This window comes from Malaclemys terrapin, chromosome 11, assembly GCF_027887155.1.
Source record: "Malaclemys terrapin pileata isolate rMalTer1 chromosome 11, rMalTer1.hap1, whole genome shotgun sequence".
NCBI classification, from domain to species: domain Eukaryota; kingdom Metazoa; phylum Chordata; order Testudines; family Emydidae; genus Malaclemys; species Malaclemys terrapin.
This window is the reverse complement of record NC_071515.1, coordinates 76,120,821-76,144,801: the sequence shown is the minus strand read 5'-3', so window position 1 is coordinate 76,144,801 and position 23,981 is coordinate 76,120,821. Positions and strand designations below refer to the sequence as shown.

Genomic DNA, 23,981 nt, shown 5'->3' with positions numbered 1-23,981 from the left:
TTACCTTCTAACTGACTGCACTGATCGATGGTTAATTGCATTCACTTTGACAGGTATGCATGGCACGGGTTTGCATGGAAAGAGGCAGTTAGAAAATTATTTTTTAAATATTCCTTTAAATATTAGCACCCAACTGGTAGCACGTGGTTTCCAAATACAGAAGACGACACATTCCCACCCCAATCAGCTCTCTGTGGAGCCAGAGACTAAACACTGCTGAGGCTAATATGCTGAACTGTAAGGAGATGGCTAGTATGTGTACGTATTGCATTGCCCTCTATTGAATGGACTCAGAACTGCTCAGCTGTGTGTCAGAAGCCCTATACTGATAAAATCTAATGGAGAGGCTCCTTGAATTTATATGCTAGGGACTTGTCCTTCCGGAGCAGGGTAGATGTGAGTTCTATCCCCCGCGGCTTCTGTGATGCTCCACATGGCCATGGTGTACTGCACAGTAAGTCATGATACTCCTGAGTGACTATGGATTCAGGGTGGGGAGGGACAATTTTGCATCTTTATCAGTCTTGATAGTTATTAACCTTTAATTCCACATTCTTGGTTTTTTTAAAGTGTATACACTTACATTTTTGCACTAGCAGGAATTTAAAAATCCCCTGCAATACTAATTATGTTTTAACCATGTAATGACAGCAGAAGTCAAGATTCATAAACAATTCAGAAATAGTCACAACTCAGAGAGCATAATAATTTCTTAATCGTTTGTTTTTAAGCACCACCAAGCAGACTGGGCTGCCAAACACGCACAATGATTCTGTGTATCCCCCTGTCCTGGCATTGATGGAATTACAATCTATGTTTAGGCCCCACCTCTTCAGCTGGGGCCCCAGTGCGTGTTTATTCACAATGCAGTACATGCACCCAGGAGCAAAAAGATAATGGGCCTCCCAGTTGCCCCAGTTCCCCTACAGAGGGAGGGCATGCAAAGTGATTCCTAACCCGGCTACATAGCACAGCTGGACTCTGGTCTAGCTCTCCAGTCGCAACGCCAATGGGAATTGTCAAAAGTCCTACTCCCCCTTCAGGTGTTGAAAAGTACTGCACGGTGTCTGCCGCTACCTTTGCTAACAGCTGCACACCACAATGTTACTCATGCCTAGAAGTCTTGTAAAGGAGCCTTCTATTATTATGGCCAAAGAGGCTGTGTTTGTGGTTAAAGCACTGTATCTAAAACACCCTGACACCATAAAGCCACAGGTTCAAGACATGGAAGGACCAGCTCAGTCCTTCCTCTTTCTGAGGCTTATTCCCCGAGTCTGGTGGTGGGTACAGGAACGGGCTGTGTCTGTCTGTTCTGCATGCACATTAAAGATCCCAGAGCTAAAAGCTGAAGTTTTCCCTGGTGTCCTTGGCCAATATTTTCCTTCCCTGTGCAGCGGTGTGATAACGCTGGGTGCTGGGGCCCCCAACAAAGGTGCTATATGTATGTAGGGGATGAAGGGTGCAATATAAATGCTAAAAGCAGAGGGCATATCCGGCCAAAGTCATCCTTTTCCTGTATGGCCCAACCACCTTTCTTACTACAACTCACTAGCCAAGGGGTCAAACCCATCTACTGACTTAGTGGACTCTGGGCCCAGTGGATTTCTTCAGAAGGGTGACAGATCTCAGCCCTGAGCTTCTGTGAAAGGATGTACCCCAGGACTCCAATTCAACATCCTTCACAGAATCCTGGTAACTTGGAATCGACATCACTCTTGTGGTAGAAAACGATTGATGTTTGGCATAAATCCTGATACCCAAAACTTATCGTCATCCCTTCAGGGTTTCCACCGGCTAGGGCGTCTGTAGGGTTGTACAACACACCACAGAATTGCCCTCTTTTTTCCCCCCCACAATTTAGTGGGGCCCAATCAGACCAAAGGTCTGAACATTTCATTTTTCTCCCCCGTTTGGGGGAGAATGGGAGACTAAAACCGTTCCTCCTTCCTGTGCCAAGTCACAAGTATGTAAGTGTGGAACTCTGCAGTAAAAGGGCAGCACAAACATACGTCTAAGTAATTATCAAACAATGCTGCTATGATTAAGGAGCTGGAGGACTTGGTTTATGGGGGAGAGCAAAAGGAGTTAATGGGTGGTGTCTGATAACCTTTACACAAGCATGGGAAGGGCTTGTGAGAGAAAGTAATGATTGCACACCCCAGGTTATAAACCCAAAGGACTGGGATGAGAAGAAAGAGGAAGTTAAGACTCAAGATCCAGAGAAACGTTCAGGCAGTGAGATCTGGAAGGCTGTGGGATGGTCTCCTACAGGAAGGGGTGGAAGCCCAATTGCTCTGGACTTTTAAGAGCAGCCTGCACACAGCACTAGGGAATAATCCCGCACCGGCCCCTGGGGAAAGATTAGCTGTGACCAGCTAGGGCTCTTCGGGCTCATATAAATGCTAAGTAAAACGACAGTCCATGTCCCTAGCTCCTATCTAGACGTATGGCCTGGCTTCTATGGTCCAGTTTTGGTCCCCCCACTACAGAAGGGATGTGGACAAATTGGAGAGAGTCCAGCAGAGGGCAACAAAAATGATTAGGGGGCTGGAGCACATGACTTACGAGGAGAGGCTGAGGGAACTGGGATTATTTAGTCTGCAGAAGAGAAGAGTGAGTGGGGATTTGCAGCAGCCTTCAACTATCTGAAGGGGGGTTCCAAAGAGGATGGAGCTCAGCTGTTCTTAGTGGTGGCAGATGGCAGAACAAGGAGCAATGGTCTCAAGTTGCAATGGGGGAGGTCTAGGTTGGATATTAGGAAACACTATTTCACTAGGAGGGTGGTGAAGCACTGGAATGGGTTACCTAGGGAGGTGGTGGAATCTCCATCCTTAGAGATTTAAGGCCCGGCTTGACAAAGCCCTGGCTGGGATGCTTTAGTTGGGGATTGGTCCTGCTTTGAGCAGGGGGTTGGACTAGATGGACTCCTGAGGTCTCTTCCAACCCTAATATTCTAGGATTATGATGAAGCATTGCATGCTAGGACCCATGTTCTCCCAGGGCAGCACCTACGTACACAAGTTGAGGGCTGGTGTGAGTTGCTCTTTTGTTCGCCCACGTCCTCCAATGCAGGAATAGCTGAACAATGACCTCAAAGCAACATTGAACGGCTTGCAGTGGCATGCACTCAGGATAGCCCAGCAGCTCTCCACACTTGCCTGTTTGAGATTGTAAAAGCCTTGCTTGTCACAGTTGGGGATGTGCAGGGAATAGAGGTGCTCCAACGGGCCACGCTCATCTGGCAGACGCATGGTTGAGATACGTTCCAAGACCTGATCCAATTCCTGCTGGCAGGGGGTCTGAAAAAAGGCCAAGAAAGTGGAAAAAAAAAAAATTAGGGAAACAGCAGGTTTCAGCCAAAACAAAAGAGAGGACAAATCCTTTCCCCTTTCTCTGACGTATGCAGGGTAAGGTCAAGGCCCCTGACAGCCACCTAGCAGGAAGAGGTATTGTTTCACAGTTCTCACTCATCACAGCCTTCAGGTTGCTCTCAACAATCAAAGAAAAAAAAAATCCCTTCAGAGGCACTTGGAGCATTTACCAGCACTGCTGATTTTTCGTATCGGGGCCTTCTGTCAAGGTCGCTCGACCTTCAAAGAGGTTCCCTCAAACATTGTGACATATTGGCAAGTTGCCCTGCCACTATATTAGCATGTGTACTTACATACAGCAATCAAGCCTTCATACGCAATCATCTTAATGTTAGTCTTTGCTTGTATTTCCCCGGATAGATTAACAGAAACTGCCCGTGGATTGAATTCACTGGCAATAAAATACCCACAGCAACAGCTTGGTCTTTAAGCCAAGTTTACTAGGGGTGCAGGGGCTTCACATTGACAGAAGTCACAGCTCTTTACAAACATTTCTGCAGCAGGCTGGGATTTTCAGTGACATTTTGACAAAATGTGAAGAAGGTACCGATGTGAGATTTCTAAAAATAGCTACAGCACTCGACCCAAGGTTTAAGAATCTGAAGTGCCATCCAAAATCTGAGATTGACGAGGTGTGGAGCAGGCTTTTAGAAGTCTTAAAAGAGCAACACTCTGATGTAGAAACTACAGAACCCAAACCACCAAAAAAGAAAATCAACCTTCTGCTGGTGGCATCTGACTCAGATGATGAAAATGAACATGCGTCAGTCCGCCCTACTTGGATCGTTATCAAGCAGAATCCATCATCAGCATGTCCTCTGGAATGGTGGTTGAAGCATTAAGGGACATATGAATCTTTAGCACATCTGGCACGTAAATATCTTGCAACGCCAGCTACAACAGTGCCACGCGAACACCTGTGCTTACTTTCAGGTGACATTGTAAACAAGAAGCAGGCAGCATTATCTCCTGCAAATTGTAACCAACCTTGTTTGTGTGAGTGATTGGCTGACCAAGAAGTAGGACTGAGTGGACTTGTAGGCTCTAAAGTTTTACATTGTTTTATTTTTTAATGCAGTTTTTTTGGTACATAATTTTACATTTGTAAGTTCAACTTTCATGATAAAGAGATTGCACTGCAGTACTTGTATGCGGTGAACTGAAAAATACAATGTTTTTGTTTTTTTACAGTGCAAATATTTGTAAACAAAAATAAATATATAGTGAGCCCTGTACACTTTGTATTCTGTTTTAATTGAAATTAAAATATTTGAAAATGTAGTAAACATCCAAAAATATTTAAAATAAATGGTATTCTATTGTTGTTTAACAGCTCAATTAATCGCAATTAATCTTTTTTTATTGCTTGACAGCCCTATTAAATATATATATTTTAGGATTTAGGCCCTGTGTTATATTGTTCATTTTCAAGGAAAATAAATCTCTAGTTAGTGATGTTAGTTTAGCTAGGGTGCCTGGGAATTTGCTGTAATGGAATGTTACTCGGTAAAAAGAAAACTGTAATTGCTAATTCTGTGTGTGTAGCTGTCTTATGGTGAAGACTAGTACTTGATTCCTAAGAAGAGTGAAGAAAGTGAATCCTATTATAATTTCCACTTTTCATATTTAGAGTGTTCCTATAGAAAGTCCAGCTGTTGTATCTTACAAGGATATGAATTCATGGTCTGTGCAGACACCTTAAGTCAGCCAGCAGAGTTCTGTAGCACAGAAGGGCAAGTAACTCGATTTACCTCCCCTCTATGTAGGTTACATGGCACTGGAGGAGAATCACATCAGACTATATTTCTCCAGTGATTCTTCCCTGTGGCCTCCCTCTTTGGGTTTTGGGTAGTTCCAAGGCCCATTATACAAGGAATGTCTGACTGCACAATTTCCCACAGCCCCTACTAATCAGCTACATTTTTCCATCACTTGGCACAGCCTGCCATTTGCTGCCACCCTTTCCCTTTTCTACCTCCCCTTCAATTTGGAAAATGCAAGGCCACCCATGAGGAGCGAGCTCCCCAGGCCCCTCACACGCTCCCAGAGCACAAACGCTTTGGAGTGAGTCTTAAAACAATGTTAATGCTCTACTTTGCCAGTCCGTGTCAAAAACTTTCAGGGACTCAAACTCTGCTCGGCACAAGGCCACGCAGAGCGGGCAGGAGCCAACTAGATCAGTGTTTCTAGCAACTATAAACATACAGAACGGGAGGAAAGCCCCTTGTAACATGGCTGCTCCAGGATGATCCAAAAGATGTGAGCACCGGAGTGGCCTGTATCGCCTCAACTCAGCAAACCTGAGAATATCAAAAACTGAATTAGGAAAGTCAGCGCTGGAGGGAGCAGAGACTGCCTGGGATTCTCACTTCTGCTGCGGGAACTAAACCAGTGAATTGACTGATATCCAGGATCATTTAGGGGCAAATTCTCTTTCCTGTGTCCAGGCAGCATACTCAGTTTGGGGCAGGGGAACTTGCTGAGGATCAGGGGGTAGAAAGATTCTTCACTCTCCAGCCTCAGGGCTGTGGCGCACGCACACACAAAAATGGCGGAAACCCCTGCCATGGGGGTGGGAGATTAATAGAGGATCTGCATATCAATGGACCTGCTGGCTTTGTCTTCACTCCTCCTTAAGCCCACCTATTCCTCAAGCTCCCTGCACAGGGCGGTGGAAGGAGTCCCAGGGGATCTGGGCTTCCCGGTGCCCAGGGGGTTTATGTAGCAAAACTGCCCCAGTTCCACCAGGCTCAGAGCCTCTCCAATACCCCAGTGGTGAGCAGGATTTACCCCCCCCACGAAGAACGTGTGTCGCCCTAAAGGGACACTCGCACAGCGTAGGCACTGCAAGTTAGGGTTTGATTAGCAAGAGAGGGAGCATTCACGGACCCTACTAGGAGTGGACATGTTTTCGTCATCCTTCCCCCTGCACCCCAAACGAAGGGCCCGATTCCAGGCTCCACTGCAGCCCCTTTGTGGCATCTGAGCCACCACAAAGAAGACACAAAGCTGGCATAACTGGCAGCTGGCTAACATCCCCAGCACCAGGGAAGGGTGTCCAAAAAAAGGAGCCCTTCAGAGAGGTGTGCTGAAGGAGTCTCCTAGGCTGGGTGAGGGGGGACTGGTTGGTGCTCTGCCCTTGGAACTGTTCTAGTTTACACTCTAAGTCATGCTGGCTCCCAGACCTGCCCAGACACCGAGATGGAAAGGCAGCATTAAATCACCTTTGCCCCGCTCCAGGAATTGTGTATTCTGTGCTGCCCCCTCAACCTCACCTGGATCTGGATTTAAACAAACATTCTCCTGTAGTGTTAGATGCCCAAACCCAGCACTGCAGCGGTTAGATTTACCCTGGCAATTCAATGTTTTTAATGAAAGCTTCAATTCTGCAGGAGTCAGCAGTTTAAACCCCTGCTTGGCAGGTACACCTCTACCCCGATATGACGCTGTCCTCGGGAGCCAAAAAATCTTACCGCGTTCTAGGTGAAACCGCGTTATATCGAACTTGCTTTGATCTCGAAGGTGCCACAAGGACTCCTGTTCTTTTTGCGGATACAGACTAAGGGCTTGTCTATACTTACCGCGCTGGTTCGGCGGCAGGCAATCGAACTTCTGGGTTCGATTTATCGCGTCTAGTCTGGACGCGATAAATCGAACTCAGAAGTGCTCCCCGTCGACTCCGGTAATCCTGCTCGCCGTGAGGAGTATGCGGAGTCGACGGGGGAGCCTGCCTGCCGCGTCTGGACGGCGGTAAGTTCGAACTAAGGTATGTCGACTTCAGCTACGTTATTCACGTAGCTGAAGTTGTGTACCTTAGTTCGATTTGGGGGTTTAGTGTAGACCAAGCCTAACTCTGAAACATGACAATACTATACAACAGCTACACCTAAATTGTCCACTAGAGGGACGAAGTGGCCACTTATCGAGATCCTTAGAGACACATCCTCACAACATGGGAAAGGGGACGAGGGAGGAATCTTCTCCTGCCAGGCTGCAGAATATAGGCAGAGCTGCTCATCAGAGGCTACTTCAGCCAACCCTACACACTCCAATCAAGCCTCCAATATGGGACGGAAGACTGATGGATCCATACAGCTGGAGATTCATAGGCTCATCCTCCCTCCCCTGGCCCACACATACCATGCAGGTCTACACTCCCTACAGGACTTCCCCGAGCCTAGATGCAATGCCTTGCACAGAAGCATTGTACTGGCTCTTCTAAGGCCATGAACACTGGGGACAGGACTTTTACCAAATGTAGCAGGTTACAGTGCTCTTCCTCTGTAATTCAGAAATTGCAGCCTGCAGACATAAAGGAGGACCATGGCCTGTTGGGATCTGTGGGGCATGAATCTATAGGGAAGATGACAGCCCACTGGCCAATTTATAGAGCGCCATCATTGCCTGTAGGATTTATTTATTATTTGGCGTATGCAATCTGGGAAAGCCAAGCCACAGCATTTCTATCAACCAAGTTCAAGGCATGAAGGCCTCCAGGAAACGGAGTCATTTTGCAGTCCTCAACAGTATGCGGCATGGTTTGTGGCTGCCCACATTGACATAGGGGACGGTCTCTAAAACACCAGCGAAATTCTGCTGCAGCACAAATTCCATGCCCGGTACAAAACCGGTTCCGAAGGCTCCATTGCCTTTGTGGTCAATCAAATCCGGGTTGACGTTAAGTGGGGTCCGAGACAAGATCATTATTGGTCACTTTCTCTGCAGACCATGAAGCTCGCCACGTGTCCTTTACCATAAATCCCTCACCTAGTAAACGTATCTACATCGGGCGCCGTGAGGGCAGATGACCATGTGGTGGGCTACAGTGGTCTTCAGTAAACTGAAGTGAACCTGTACTGTACAAGGATAAATCAAAGATTCCCACAGGGATGTTCATTGGAGTCATCTAGAGAAAAGGGTGTGAGAAACCAAGCCTTGGACAAGGAGCCAATTCACACCACTGTCACCTACTGCTGTTTAGGAGGAAGAGGTCCTGTTCCTACAAAGGGGGATATTCTGCATCCCTTTTAGTGCATTGCTGCATAACGCTATAGAATTAAGGAAAGCAAGGCCTTCTCACTAGCACACAAAGTTCATTATTTGTGTGTTTGAGCCCAGTTTCAGGCCAAAACAAATGTTTGCTTCATTTGTTTGCCCTTTTTAAAAAATGCTTGTTGCAAATGCAATGATTGACATTTTCCCCTGGGAGTCTGCAGCTGGAACCAGGCTAATGATGATTCTCTCCCAGCCCTTCACCCCCCACCCCCATTAACACACAGTTTTTGCCAACTGACCCTCATGGATGATGGCCGTAATTTCTTCAACTCTTCATGGTTGTGGTGGTGCTTGATGGCTTTGCCCATCTGTCTCTGCTGTTCATTCGCTTTCTCTCGCATGACCGCAAGCTCCTTCATGCCAGGCTTCATGGGCTTTCTCCCGCCACCTCCACTCACCACCCCGGGTGTGCCATCCACATAATTCCCCGTAAAGACTTCTTCAGGCTCGTCCTCACCATTGTCTGCGTAAGACAGAAGGAAGGTAAAGAAAAATCTCAATCATTCACACAATTCCTTCCTGGATTGTTTCAAGGCTGGCACATTACCAAGCCACAAATGCCAAATTTAAAATCACATTAGCCCTTTAATCTGGAAAGTAAGGATTGCTCCTTTCATTAGGGTGTAATTACCTCTCTAAAAGACAGTTTAGAGCAGAGGGGGAAATCATTTCTGAGCTACTCTTGCTGGTTTTATTTTGCCCTTCTAAATTACTTACTTAGGCATGTACTTTTCCCATCAGAAGTCCAGTTGGGTTTACGGTGCCAATTATATTTCAGCTTCAAAGCTTAAAACTGAAGTGATTAGTAACGATACTTTGGGTCTATCTATCATCACCCAGTGTATCTACAGGAATACTTACTCCACATGTGTTAAAGTAAATGTTCAAGACTGTTCTCAGAAATAGCCGCCACTGTTTTACTAGTGCCATAATTTTTTGGTAGAACCTGTCATTTCAATGATACTTCTTGACAGGTCCAACTTCAACCAAATATGCTACATTTGGCTACTTCTCTCCACTCCAACACAAGTGCAGGTGCTTTGGGCTAAACATGCCATTGTTTTCAGCGTCAAGACCTAAAATACAATTTAGCAATATCAGACTCAAGCAGCAAGAAAACTCAAATTTACAGTTGGGCTTACTCCAAAACTCTGCACACCTTTGGGTTCTCCTACAACAGAATGTGTAACATTTTGTGATCCATCTATTCCTACCTAGGTCATGGTTGTCACTCTGCCGCAAACCACAGCCATTATGCCGTAGCAGTGGGGGTAGAACTCATGTTCTCCAGCTTGCCTCAAAGGCACAAGCCCTGACAAGTCTCGGTGCTAAAAGAGAACCTCCACTAACTGTTGGCAGTACAGTGCTGTGGAGACACAGAGGAGCAGTTCATCTGCGAGTAGTGGAATGCACACCCATGAACCAGTCTAATATTTGGTAGATTTTTTTCCCCATTCTTTCAGAACCTGGAGCACATATTAGTTACTGCTGTGACAAAAGCCAGGCCTTATTCATCTCAAAAAAGACATGCATACAGTATCTTTCAACATGTAAAGAACCAAATGTAGGACTCCAGCCTTTAAAACCTACAGCACGTCAGCAAACATCAGTAACTAAAGCCTGAACTAATCTGGGATTCGTGTTTACATCTGGATGCAATTTCACTTTAAGCAATCCAGCATTTTGGATGTCAGCAATGGACACAAAGTGAAGTAATGATAGAACTGTGTGTGATGGAATATAGGCGCATGGGCTAGGACTGTTCTGTGAACTGTTATAATTTTATGGTTCTGTCCTGCTTCCTAGGAGACTAAGCTTGTAAAACATTTACATATTTCCACAACATGATGTTACCTCAGGACACAAGTGTGCTGTCAGGACACAGAGAAAATAATAACTTAATGCTCTCTGTGCCATCCTAGGAGCTGGCCAAGGATTACTTTCTAATAATAATCTTAATTGTTTACACATCAAGGTCTCCAATTTAATTAGAAACATATGATGGTGTGGGGGGACAATGACAAATTAAATTGCCTTTGAAATGAATAGAATTAAAGGAAAAATATTGTGCCAAACCCCAGCTTTCTGAAAGCCCTTCGAGGATTTTAGCCTTTTCGTGTTATAAAGCAGAACTCAAAACACGACCAAGTTTTACCCATTTCCTAGACATAATTAACTCTAGATGTTGGTAAATTACAGTTGAGAATGAGTGGCGTGCCTGCCAATAAGGTCAGGATTTAAGACAGAGAAAATGAAATGGTGCTATTTCACTCAAGCTTCTCCATTGCTTCATTCAGAAAAAAACATGAGCACGAGCTAATGTAAAGCAAGAAAATCCAAAGCAGGGCCAGCCAGTCCTTTCCTGATCAACTCCTGTTGCTTCCTGCTTCTTGCTGAAATATAGATAAATTTGCCCAAGTAAGCATTGTTCTAGTAAAACAAGGCCAGATGGTAAACATCTTGTCAGCTGGTTCATTCACAAAATCTGCTTCTGATCTTTTCATACAATTTTTATTCCCAAAGCTAACAGATATAAAACCAAAGAAAACATTGGATGTGAGCGCACACGCCGGAGATGGGAGAGAATGGTTTTGGAAACAATGTGATCATAAGAGTTTAACTGCAGCAGGAGCCGGAAATCTCTAGTTGGTAGAGACTGCATCCCTTCCTCTCCGACGCAGATCTGTCCATGGTGATCCTTGCGTTCATCACCTTTGGACTGGACTCCTAGAACATGCCCTACCTGGGGCTGATTGCGGGGGCTATGTGCAAGCGGTTGCAACTTTTCTTAGGGCAGGGCTGCAGACTCTGTACTGGGTCCCTGTTCAGCTCCAGTTCTTGTCAAAGTTGTGGCCTGACAATGCAGCTGATGGACATCAGAGTAAAACTCTTGTGAGGTGGGGACCTGCAGCTGGGTAATGGGGGCGGGAGGAAGGATCACCATAATCAAAGTTCGGATCTTGATTCTTTCAGAGCATCATGGGCGACATGCTTCTTTGCATAGGTTGTTCCTCAATAGAGGAAGCGACAAAGTGACCAGCCTGTTTTTTTTCCATTCCCTAGATCGGGGTTCTAAAACTATATTTGGTAGACCCCAATGGTCCATGGAGTATTTGCTGGTGGCCTCTGAAGAGCTGGCTGGACATACGGTGCTGGCTTTCCTTGTTCCCAGCTGCTGCACTGCGTTAAAAGTCAGCAACAAGGACTTTCGCTCTACAATGACCGAAGAAATAAGAGCTAAACGAAGAAGCAGAGAAGATGGCCCATGTTTGGAAAGCAACGGGAGTCCTTTAATACTTGTAATATGTTCAAGATGTGTGTGCACACGCGCATGGGGCAGATTGGATTGGATTAGGATTACATTTGACAGCCTCCATTTCAAAGAGAAAGCAAACATCCCCAGTGCAGGAGTCAGGATGCAACAGGAAAAGCTGAGAGAGAAAAAGGGCTCAAGGCTGGAAGAGCAAACAGACTTTGAGCTAAATAGTGACTCTTTACAGCCAAATATTTTTTTAAATGCTGCCTGAGAGAAGCGATTCATTTTGAAGACCATTATGCATCTATCCAGGAACCAATTATGCCACCCATTGACCCTGAAGTATTGGGTGGGGCAAGCACTGGTTTGCCTTTGTGATACATCTCGAACCCATTTGTCATACACCCTTCTGCCAACCAATTTCAATTTACACTAAATAGCTCTACTAAAAAAAGCAGTGCTAACATTCAAAACAATTATGTTTTATAGTTCTTCATTTTTCATATGGCGTGTGGAAAACATCTCCTGTTCTCTTTTGGATCAAAAGGTAGAGTGTTTCACACTGGGCGGGGTCACTTGTGGCAGAAGTCAAAGCAGATAGAAGTTCTACCGAATATGCATTGATGTGGAGTCCATGGAATACCTGCCTGTGTGCCAAGAAAATGAGTTCTTACAGCTTTCTCTATGGAAAATTCCCATTAGCTTCAATAAGATTAAGATTTGGCTGCAATTAAAGCATATTTAAAATGTACATCAGCTAATGTCTGTAATGCATTACACAGTCTGACCAAAACTTCCAAAAGCAGGCACCAATTTCCATTGCTTCAGTCTTTGGGAGGCCAATTCCAGCTCTCTAGAGGGCTCAGGTAGAACCCCTCTAGAACACGGAGGCACTCAGAATCAGGCTCACTGTAACAAAAAGCGTTGTTATTATGACACCGTTTACGAATTTTATCCGTTTCCAAACGCATCTGAGTTGCAGGCTGGACTCGTGCCAATAGCATTTCTTCAGGGCAACAGCTCCAACCTGAACCATGAGCTGCCTGGACAGCATGCAATTGGTTACTGTCCTTCCTTGGAGCACCATTCTGTGTCTATTTGTTTTCTTTAGCAAGAGCTCACATGCACTGTGACAAATTCAACAACTTGTCTACCTCACATGTTTACAGAATGCCTAAGTGCTGATGTAGGCCCCAGTCCTGCAAGGAACTCCACTCACATGGACACCAGCACTCACCCAGAGACACTAACTTCAGTGGGGTTCTACACTTGCACAGGGAGCTGCTTATGGTGAACTCACTGGAGGATCAGGGCCTTAGAGGCCAAAAATTATCCATTATTTTCTCTTTAATAACGGCACTCTGCTTACTACCGCACATTTCATCTGAGGACATCAAAACATTTTACAATTAATTAACTAGGCCTCACAACACCCCCCAAGAGAGCTATTGTCCCCATATTGCACATCAGTAAACTAACGCACAGAGACGTTAAGTGCATTGCACCAGGACACACAGCAAATCAGTGACTGAGGAAGAGAACCCAGGAGTCCGGAATCCTCATTCCCTGCTCTAATCACTAGCTACACTCCCACCCACAAAGACAAAAAGGGAGGCATTATAAATAGGAAATCAAGGCAGAGCAAAATGCCCAAAGCGCCAGTATTTAGAGCTAAGCTGTCTTTTTGACGCTGTTTTTGAATGAAAGCCATAGGGATGTCTGCAGAAAGATTACCTGGAAAGGGGGGGGCGGGAGAAAGAGCACAAACATCACACCCACCCGTCCAGCTGTCCCCTTGATTCTTCCGAAGCCATCTTAGCGTTTTCAGGAGCAACCTGGGGAAAGGTTCCTGTCGGTGGCTCCAGAGCAGATTTTGCTCATGTGGAATTCAGATAGCCGAGAAAGAAGTTGGCAGCAGTAATCATACGCACACACACTCACCCACACAAAAGCCCCCACTTGTTTGCTCATGGACATTGCTCACAAACACCAGGCTTTGATTTGATGCGTGTCACCTTTTATATTCCACCCGGTCTTCTCTAGAAAACCGTTACAATTGTTACAACTCCGGTACCTCTGAAGTCAGGAGTGCCGCCAGCTTTTCTGCCGCCCTAGGCGGCGGAAAGTCCTGCCCCGAAATGCCGCCTCTGTGGTGCCCAAACATTCACTCAGTGGCACGGTATAACCATAATGTCAGATTCACCCGCTTGCCCACAAGTCATCTGAAATGCTCTATTTTCAAGCAGTCCGTTGGGTTTATAACCGACACAGAACGAATATGAGTTCTGCTCCCATCACGGATTCCTGGTTCACACCTTCCCAGGGAAGAGCTTGTGTCACCTGGACCATGGTCTCTCATCTGCTGCGGGAAATGGGATAAGGCCCCTTTCCCCTTAATTGGATCCGGTACCCTCCCCTCCTGTTCTAAAGTATCGTGCAGTGTTGCTGTGTGATGGGGCCATGTGCCACCTGAAGCTGCTGCAGTAATTTCATCTCTTATCCTCAGCTATGTGCTAATTTTCAGTCACTACTACCTCCTGTTCCGTTCGCTCTCCTGCCTTGGCTTCGACAGTGCTGTCCTCTCTTGATTCTCCATGTACCGGTCAGACTGCCTCCTCAGAGTCTCCTTGGGCTCCTACCACCAATGTCCAGATAGATCCCTCCGGACTCCATTCTCTGAGCCTCTTTTCCCTTTATAGTCTCTTTTGGATCCGCCTCAAACTCCTGTGGTTTTGGTTACCATTTTCCTGCCAATAACTCAAATCTAGTGCCCCCCATTGTGTTATCTATCTTGGACCCCCTAGGTCCAGTCTCCATCATCTCCCCCTGGATGTCCTAATGCACTCTCAAATTTAATACGGCAAAAAATTAGTTTCCTGTTTCCTCCCTTCCCATTATCTTCCCTATCATGCAGGCTCCAGATTCAAGTAACCCTACTCCTCTGCTTCCACATTCTGGCTCTTACCAAACACTGTCACATTTTCCTCTACAATCCACATCTCCTCCCTGTTTCCATTGCAAACCCCCTGACCCATACTTTGACAAACTCTGGCCTTGACCACTGCCCTCCTCCTGTGTGGCCTATACAAAATGCAGCTAGTAAATCTGTCTTCCTTGCCCACTGCCCAGACAGTGTTACTCCCTTCCTTGAATCCTCTTGTCCTCCCCATCAAACTCAAGATCCTCATTCTTACCATCAAGGTTGGGCAGTGCCCTCCACTCCAACAAATCCCAAATGCAGTGCCCTCCACTGCTCAGCTCTCACTTCCACCTGTTCCCCCAAGCTGGACTCTAAAATGTCCCTCCTGTATCCTTCTCCCATTCAAGTCTTCCATGCACTCCCTGGGACTCCTTCCCTTGTCTTGTGCCCCACACACCTACTCTCTCTTCATTCAAATCCCTCCTTAAAAGCACACTGGTCCCATGATGATCCACAGAAGGAACCCTATTATCCATAACCTGCACTGCTTTCAGAGAAGGGTTTTAATCCACCATTGATGTATCTGAACGGTACTGTTTGTCTAGTTTAGTTTGTGAGGTCCTTGGGGCAGATTCCATGATGTTCTCTAGGATTGCACAGTCCTTGTGTGATTTAGTTGATGGAACTCATTAAACAATCATCCGTTACACATGCATGCACACTCACTCACACAGCCTGATGTTGCAGTCCTGGCATCCATCAAACTCCCATTTAAGTCAAAAGGTGTTTAAAAGCTGCCTGTGTGAGAACTGGTGAACAACCCATCATTTGTAAGTGCTTTGAGATCCTTCTGGTTGAAAGGCACTAGATAAAAACCCATTATTTCTACTGTCTGCTCTGTACAGCCTATCTATGCAAGCAGGGAGTGAATGATTAAGCAGGAGAACGGTATGTTCTGGCTGGTTGTTGCTTAGCAAGTGCCTCTTCTTGTCCCGGGCTGCTGGCACAGGGGTGATCCAAAGGGTACCCAGTGCTCTCCTTTGGCTGTAGCCTTCCACAGGAAACAATTTAAAATCCTTCAAAGCTCACGGACTTGACAATTACTGTTCAGCAAAGGCACTAGCAGTTCAGTGTAAAATAATGAGCATTTGGAGCAAAGGCAATGGAGAGGGGAGGTCATCCCAGGCCCTCATCTTCCCTCTCCAGTTATTGGATCTCTTTCAAGATCAGATATGTGCTCTCCCCATATCAAAGAAGGAGCCAACGTGTGATGATGCATGATTGATGCCACCTTATGAATCTGAACTCTGTGCATGGACTACATCGCATATTCTAGAGCCAGGTCTAGATTAATGGCTTGGATGAAAGATGCAACCTCATACCAGCCAAGAAATGGATCTGAAAGAACAGTTGTTTGATCAGCCCGACATGTACCTTCAGTGAAGTAAAGAAAACAAAAAACGGGCAACTCAGCGTGTGTTGCCTCGATTGCTATTTGAACTGTTTAACCCAAGGTCATTCAGAATTGGTCTCGTGGACACTTCTCCCATTCATGGCCATGTAGCATCCCTATGGCAACTACAGCAATTGCTTACATGGAAAAACAACATTAGGGAAGGATTTAAGTATTGTTAGCTTTCTTTTAATGGGATGTACAGATGGACATATGGAAGACGAGCCAGTATCATGTGACCACCCAGCTCTCCATGGACCAAAAGTGGTCCACAGGCCACCGTTTGGGAACTTCTGACCTAACCCTTTTATATCCAACTGCAAACCTGAAAATCCTGCTTGCAGTACCTCATTATCCTCGTCATTTACTCTGTACAGAGAATGACTAAGTAAGGACCCAATTCAAATTTTCTGCAGAAAAGGACCTAGGGGTCACAGTGGACGAGAAGCTGGATATGAGTCGACAGTGTGCCCTTGTTGCCAAAAAGGCTAACGGCATTTGGGGCTGTATAAGTAGGGGCATTGCCAGCAGATCGAGGAACGTGATCGTTCCCCTTTATTCGACATTGGTGAGGCCTCATCTGGAATACTGTGTCCAGTTTTGGGCCCCACACTACAAGAAGGATGTGGAAAAATTGGAAAGAGTCCAGCGGAGGGCAACAAAAATGATTAGGGGTCTGGAGCACATGACTTATGAGGAGAGGCTGAGGGAACTGGGATTGTTTAGTCTCCAGAAGAGAAGAATGAGGGGGGATTTGATAGCAGCCTTCAACTACCTGAAGGGAGGTTCCAAAGAGGATGGAGCTCGGCTGTTCTCAGTGGGGGCAGATGACAGAACAAGGAGCAATGGTCTCAAGTTGCAGTGGGGGAGGTCCAGGTTGGATATCAGGAAAAACTATTTCACTAGGAGGGTGGTGAAACACTGGAATGCATTACCTAGGGAGGTGGTGGAGTCTCCTTCCTTGGAGGTTTTTAAGGCCTGGCTTGACAAAGCCCTGGCTGGGATGATTTAGCTGGGAATTGGTCCTGCTTTGAGCAGGGGGTTGGACTAGATGACCTCTTGAGGTCCCTTCCAACTCTGATATTCTATGATTCTATGAAATCCCTGGAGCATCCAGCAAATTATTCTCACATCTTCTCATTTAAAAAAATTACCACTGTAGTTGCTCTTTTTCTTCTTCATTGTCCCTTCTCTTCTAACCAGTCAGCTGAATTTCCACCCTAGCATGTAACTGCAGAGCTAAGACCTTAACCCTCAAGTGAACCTTTGCCAAACACTTTCTGCAAATCTAAATCTCTGGTAAAGGCTGCACAATCTACTGCACAATCTACTGCACTGAGCTCGCAGCTGAGAAGCAGCAACTCCCAGGTTTCATTCCTAGCTCTGCCACTTTGTGTGGGGCTGCGGACAAGCTCCTCTCCTCCAGTTTCACTACTTCCCTATTTTACAGGACACTGTGAGGAGGAGTGCTCTGAAGATGTGAAGGGCGACCGAAAAGCCAAGTCCTGATGCTGTGAACGCTCAAAGGCTCCAGTTCAGCAAAGCACTTAAGCATGTGCTTCTCTTTAAGCATGTGCTTAAATGCTTTGCTGAATTGGGCCTAACTCCCGCCCTGTGCTCCCTGGCAGTGATGCCATAAAAGATTTCTCCCTCAATGTTGAAGCACATACTGCGCTTCCTTGACACTGTTCTGAATCGCCTTAAAGAAGCTGCAATCTTCCCCAGCCCAAAATAAACTAATTACTTTTAATACCATTGCCACAGCCCAGCTTAAAATAATTGGACTGCAATTTCCCCATTTGACCCTTGACCCCACATTTAAAATCCTCAATAAAGCAGCTACTTGTTAGTCACGGGGAGGCTTCACCTGAATCAAACAAGCCGTTAACTTTACAAGGTCAAGCTTCTGTCCCTGCTTCCTCTGTTATAACTATATATTATATATTAAATGTTCTATATAAATATAATTATTCGCACAGGTACGTGTGATCCTTGGTGTTTGGGCCTGTACAATTTCCATGGTGATTCTCGTCTTAATTCCTCAGTCCTTAAGAGTTTCCAAAATCAAACTGGGCAATTCACAAAGACCACAAAATAACCTTACTTATTTCTTTTCCCCTCTACTGCCTTGTTAGAATTCCCGGCGTTTCACTAGTGTGTGTTGAAACCATCCCAACCTTCCCCACCCCAGGCTCTTTGTCATGAAGCTAAAAGGTCAACCTGGTATCACAGGCCCCAGTGCCGCCCGCCATTCCGCTGGACTCATTCATTTTTTTTGCCAGCGACCAAATAACTGCACAAGTCGTGTGAACTAGAGTTTCTGAGATGTGTCATTCTGAACCTGAAGATATGGCAGAACTGCTATTCAGCCTAAGTAGTATAAACCCACCATGTTAACTGCCAGAGTCTCAAAGAAAATCTGCAGCAAATGACTGTCCTTCCTTATCAAGGAAGATGCTGAGTCCTCCGGTGTCTGCAAAAGTCCAAGAGCCAATTGTCCGTAGGTCTGGCCATGCAACAGAGGGACTCTCAGTTTTGAAGCCAACAAATCCCAAATGCAGAGGGCTAAAGGAGCAAAAATAATAAAAATGCTCTCTTGCCTCCTCTGATCTAGGGAGGCTACCCAGGAACAGCCTTTATCTACTATATGCTTCCCTCATAGATGATCTCTAACATAAACGTATCACAAAATACCCACCACAATACAGTCCTGTACTTGAAGGGAACGCTGTTATTTCAAAGGAATAACAATGCCCCTCACTGAGAAAATCTTCTGGGCAATTCAGTACAGCTAAATGGTATTCTGAAAAATATTCTTTAAGCACCCTCTGGTATAGTGATCTCCTGAACTGCAAGCCACGATGCTGGAACACTGTTGCCTGAATCTGCCAATGGGAAACCCATCTTAAAGCAAATTATATGTAATAAGAAGACTGCTAGATGGTTGCAGAAAAGCATACAAGACCTGGTTGTAATGGGGGACTTGAAGTACTCAGATAACTGATGGAAAAGTAACATGTCAAAACACAAAATTCCTTTTGTGATAGGGTTAACTGGCCTAGTGGATGGGGAGAAGCAGTAGACATGATATATCTTGATGTTAAGTCTGTTGACATAGTCCCACATGACATTCTCATAAGCAAACTAGGAAAATGTGGTCTAGGTGAAATTTACTATGAGGTGGGTACACAACTCGTTGAAAGACCTCACTCAAAGAGTGATCAATGGTTCACAGTCCAACTGGGAGGGTCTGGTATTACTCACTATTTTCATTAATAACTTGGACAATGTACGCTTATAAAATTTGTCGAGGACACGAAGCTGGGAGGGGTCGCAAGCACTTTGGAGGCCAGGATTAGAATTCAAAATGATGTTGGAAAATTGGAGAACTGGTCTGAAATCAACAAGAAGAAATTCAATAAAGACAAGTGCAGAGTACTGCACTTAGGAATGAAAAATCAAATGCACCACTACAAAACTGGGAACGACTGTGTAGGCGGTAGTACTGCTGAAAAGCAGCGGGGCCTCATAGTAGATCATAAATTGAATCTGAGTCAATAATATGATGCAGTTGCGAAAAAGGCTAATATCACTCTGGATATATTAATAGGAGTGTGGCAGGGTGGACTAGGTCCAGAGGCCCCTGCGGTAGGCCTCGTGACCCTGCATCACCCTGCCCCAGAAGAGCGCAGAGAGAAGTCCTCCAGACAACCTGGAGTGGCTGCAGAGGAGCGGCCAATCCATGGCCAGAAGGACCCTATATAAGACAAGCAGCAGAGAAGAGAGGTCAGTTGCTGTGTGGAGTTTGACAATGGGAGGACCGGGTGCCAGCTGGCTAGACAAACAGCAGGCCACGGGCAGCTCACTGAAGAGAGCTCACCAGGCAGAACTGATACCAGGGAAGGCTGCCAAAAACCAGCTGCTGGCTTGCTGGAGTAGCAGCAGGACCATGAAAAGGTCAGTGCGGGCAGGCTGAGCCCAGGGTACTGAGTCCAGGACCTGGCCAGACCAGCTGAGGGTACCGAGATGGGCCCCGGCTGGATGGTTGAAGAAGGCAGTGCCTCAGGGAAGAAGCCTTAGAGCTACAGCCCCATACCAGGGCCGAGAAAGAACTTGGACTGTATACCCAGGAATGGGGGACAGTGTGCACGGCTTGGCTGGAGGGCTGAGCTGCCAAAGACCAGCGGAGAGAAACAGCGGCCAGGAAAGGAGCTTGTGAGAGGCAGGTGTCACCCTGATGTAAGACCAAAAAAGAAAAGCAGGCTCACACCTATCCGAGAGAAAAGGGGGCACTCACGAGAGGTGGGTGCTGACCCCATTACAAGGAGTGTTGTAAGTAAGACATGGGAGGTAGTTGTCCCACTCTACTGGACACCACACTTAGGAAAGATGTGGATAAATTGGAGAGAGTTCAGAAGATAGCAACAAAAATGACAGAAGATTTAGAAAACCTGGGCTGTGAGGAAAGGTTAAAAAACTGGGAATGTTTAGTCTTGAGAGAAGACTCAGGGGGAACCTCATAACAATCTTCAAATATGCCAAGGGCTATTATAAAGACGACAATGATTAATTGTTCTCCATGTCCACTCAGGGCCGGCTCCAGGCATCGGCCGAGCAAGCTGGTGCTTGGGGTGGCAGATTCTAAGGGGCGGCATTCCGCCCAATCGTAGGGTGGCATGTCTGCCCTATTTTTTTTTTGGTTCACCGCTCCGGCCTCCCTGCAACCTGGTTGTGGTTTTTTTGTTGTTCGTTTTTTTTTTTTGCTTGGGGCAGCAAAAAAGCCAGAGCCGGCCCTGTGTCCATTGAAGGTAGGACAAGAAGTAATGGGCTTAATCTATGGCAAGGTAGATTTAGGTTAGATATTAGGAAAAACTCTCTCACTATAAGGGTAGTAAGTTCTGGAATAGGCTTACAAAGGAGGTTGGGGAATCCCGGTCATCGAAGGTTTTTAAGAACAGGTTGGACACACATCTGTCAGGGATAGTCTAGGTTTACTTGGTCCTGTCTCAGTGCAGGGGATGGACTTGATGACCTCTGAAGGTCCCTTCCAGCCCTACATTTCTATAATTCTATGTGGCATCTGAAGCTGTTTGTAGCCAGACCTTTATGAAGAGCAGACAGCTCAGACACAATTCAGGTATTTCTTAATAACAGGAAGAGCTCTGATTTGAAAGGCCCCAGTGAAGGCTTCCTTTTCTTGGTAGCACACCATGTGCAAAGGGAAGAGTTGCATAATGGGGGGCTTGATTTTTCCTTCTCCCTTGTGAACTTGCTAGGGATTAAGGGCCCAATTCAGCAAATTATTTATGCACATGAGTAATCCAACTGAAGGTAATGAGATTACTCGTGTGAACTGCCTTGATGAATCGGAGCCTCATACAGCTAACCCCTAATTCCTGTAAACAGGAGTTACATGTTTTCTCATGCTTTGACAGGTGAATCACTTTCTCTGGTGACTCTTAAACTTGTGCTGTTTTCCAGCATCACCCAAAGACTAGGAATCTGCAGGCTCATATGTGAAATCCATATTGTAACCCCTGCAAAGTCGAACAGCCCTCAGCCCATGTAGGCTGTATATTAGAAAAATCTTCTGTGGAGAGACTACTCCAGAGTCTAACAGGCTTCACCATGAGTATGTGATGAGACTCCATCACCAGTCACTTGGTAAGTTGGGCCCAAACAGAAGGTAAGGTCATCCATTTTCTGTTCATTAATGTAAGCCAGACCTACAGAATGGGTGACTGTACCCTGGAAAGGAGAGACACTGAAAAGGATGTCCTAGTGGACAAGCAAGTCCCAATGTGGTGATGTGGCAAAAATGGCCAATGCAATCCTTGGATGTATACAGCGGGGAGTTGTGCATGAGGTAGGGAAGTGATTTTACCTCTATATAGGACATTGGTGAGACCGATACTGGAATACTGCCTCCAGTTCTGGTGTCCACATTTTAAAAAGGATGTTGAAAAACGGAAGAGGGTGCAGAGAAGAGGCACAAACATGATTTGAGGGCTGGAGAAAATGCCTTGCAGAGAAAGATTTCAAGAGCTCAATCTGTTTAGCTTATCAAAAAGACTAAGAAATGACTTGATTGTGTACCTTCATGGGGAGAAAATACCAGGTACTAAAGGGGTTTTTAATCTAGCAGAAAAGGTCAAAACAAGAGCCTATGGCTGGAAGCTAAAGCCAGATACATTTAAATGAGCAAGGTGGCATGAATATTTAACAGGGTGAACCACCATTGGAACAAGCTACAAAGGGAAGTGGTGGACTCTCCATCTCTTGATGTCTTCAAATCAAGCCTGGATGCCTTCTGGAAGAGATGCTTTAGTCACACCCAGTCATTGGGCTTACTGCAGGGGTAACTAGGTGAAATTTTCTGGCCTGTGTTATGAAGGTCTAATGGTCCCTTCTGGCCTTAAAGGTCATGAGTCCATTAATCAATCCTGCACTGATTCATTAGGGATGGGGTAGCTGACCAAATAGGTCTTCTCCATCTCTAGCTTCTAGAGGCCAGATTCTGCCCTTAGACAAACAAGCAAACTCCCACTGAAGTCAAGGGCTGAGCACACAGGTGCCTAAGGACAGAATTTGACCCTCAGAATCTATGACCGAATATTTTTGCATGCATTTGGAAAAGGATGCTGTGTAGCCCTGCCAAAAGTTTGACCTTCCACTCAAAGATCTGCAAAGAAGCATAAAGATTGAAAAATAGGAGGAAAATACTATGAGTAAAGTTTAAAAAAGGTCAGAGCAACACCTCACCCTGCCTTTTAGAGCGGTCTAGTCATCCATCTTTCAGATTGCTCCATTTTCCCTTTTCAGCGATATTGGCTTCTATTGTTGTTATGACTATTGCATGCAAATGGAATGGATTTCAGCCATTGGTATTATTAGTCTTAAAATAACATCTCACTTTTCCACAGTCAACTTTCCAGACAGTGGTTTAATCCAGGGTTATCCCCCCGTCCCCACCCAAATCTCATTGCGCATTTTCTCAAAGTCTGCCTTTTAAAAATGCAATATTATTCTAATTCCTTTCTATCTTCTCCTCAGAAACAACTCCAGACCCCAATTTCAATTACCACTTGTGTGATTTATAGGGCAGGATTAGCTTGGAAACTAAAATATCCTTTGTCTCTCCTGGCTGAGCACCAGACTTCAAACTAAGCTCTTATCTGCTTTCTCCCCAGAAACACACGTCCCCCTCAGCCCACCACTAGTTTCTTTTAATAAAACAAATTGACAACTTAACTTACATCTCCATTATCAGCACTACTGAAAGGAGGTAATCAATGTTTTATTTCACTTTGGAAACTTAATTCCACCTACCTACACCCTGTGACAGTTTCAAATGGCTACAGACATTCTTCTTCACTTCTTCTCCAACTAGTGCTATTAAACAATGGCCATGTTCAACCCTAGAGGTGGCTATTCTTACTGATGCCCAAGGTCCTTTTACTCAGGCTAACCTGCCACTGCAATAAACAGGAAGTTTGCCCGAGTAAGGGTTTCCAGATTCATCCCATAGTTAAAGGGCTTGTCTACATCATAGTTTCACTAGTTTAACTAAAGGACTGATTTTCAACAGGTTTCATTAAACCAATGCAAACCCCTGTGTGAAGGCTCTTATTTTAGTTACAACCAGGTTTATTTCAAATTATCTTAAGTCAGTTAGGAATTGGTTTAAGATGAACTAAAATAAACCACTCTTAAACTGACATAAGTGTGTCCACATGCGGTTTGCACTAATTTTAACCCGTTTAAGTTATTTAAATTAAGCTAGTGCAACTCTCTCCTACAGACAAGGCCTAAGACTGCAAAATTATTTGGAGTCCTTTGAGATGAAAAGTGCTCTATAAATGAAGATATTATCAGACAATCTGGCTAAAATCTGAGGATTACTTTATCCCCACTCAAGCAGCTCAA

The 23,981-nt window shown here is 45.4% G+C and overlaps 1 protein-coding gene across 1 annotated transcript in view; it reads right to left on the bottom strand.

The window, feature by feature from the left end:
* Positions 1 to 23,981, bottom strand: part of IGFBP2 (insulin like growth factor binding protein 2) — a 108,024-nt gene that overhangs the window by 6,577 nt on the left and 77,466 nt on the right. The window contains exons 2-3 of the mRNA XM_054044362.1: positions 8,666 to 8,889; positions 3,159 to 3,299 (exon numbers count right to left, since the gene is read on the bottom strand). Of these exons, the coding sequence (XP_053900337.1) occupies positions 3,159 to 3,299; positions 8,666 to 8,889 (365 nt within the window). The remainder of the gene's footprint in view (positions 1 to 3,158; positions 3,300 to 8,665; positions 8,890 to 23,981) is intronic.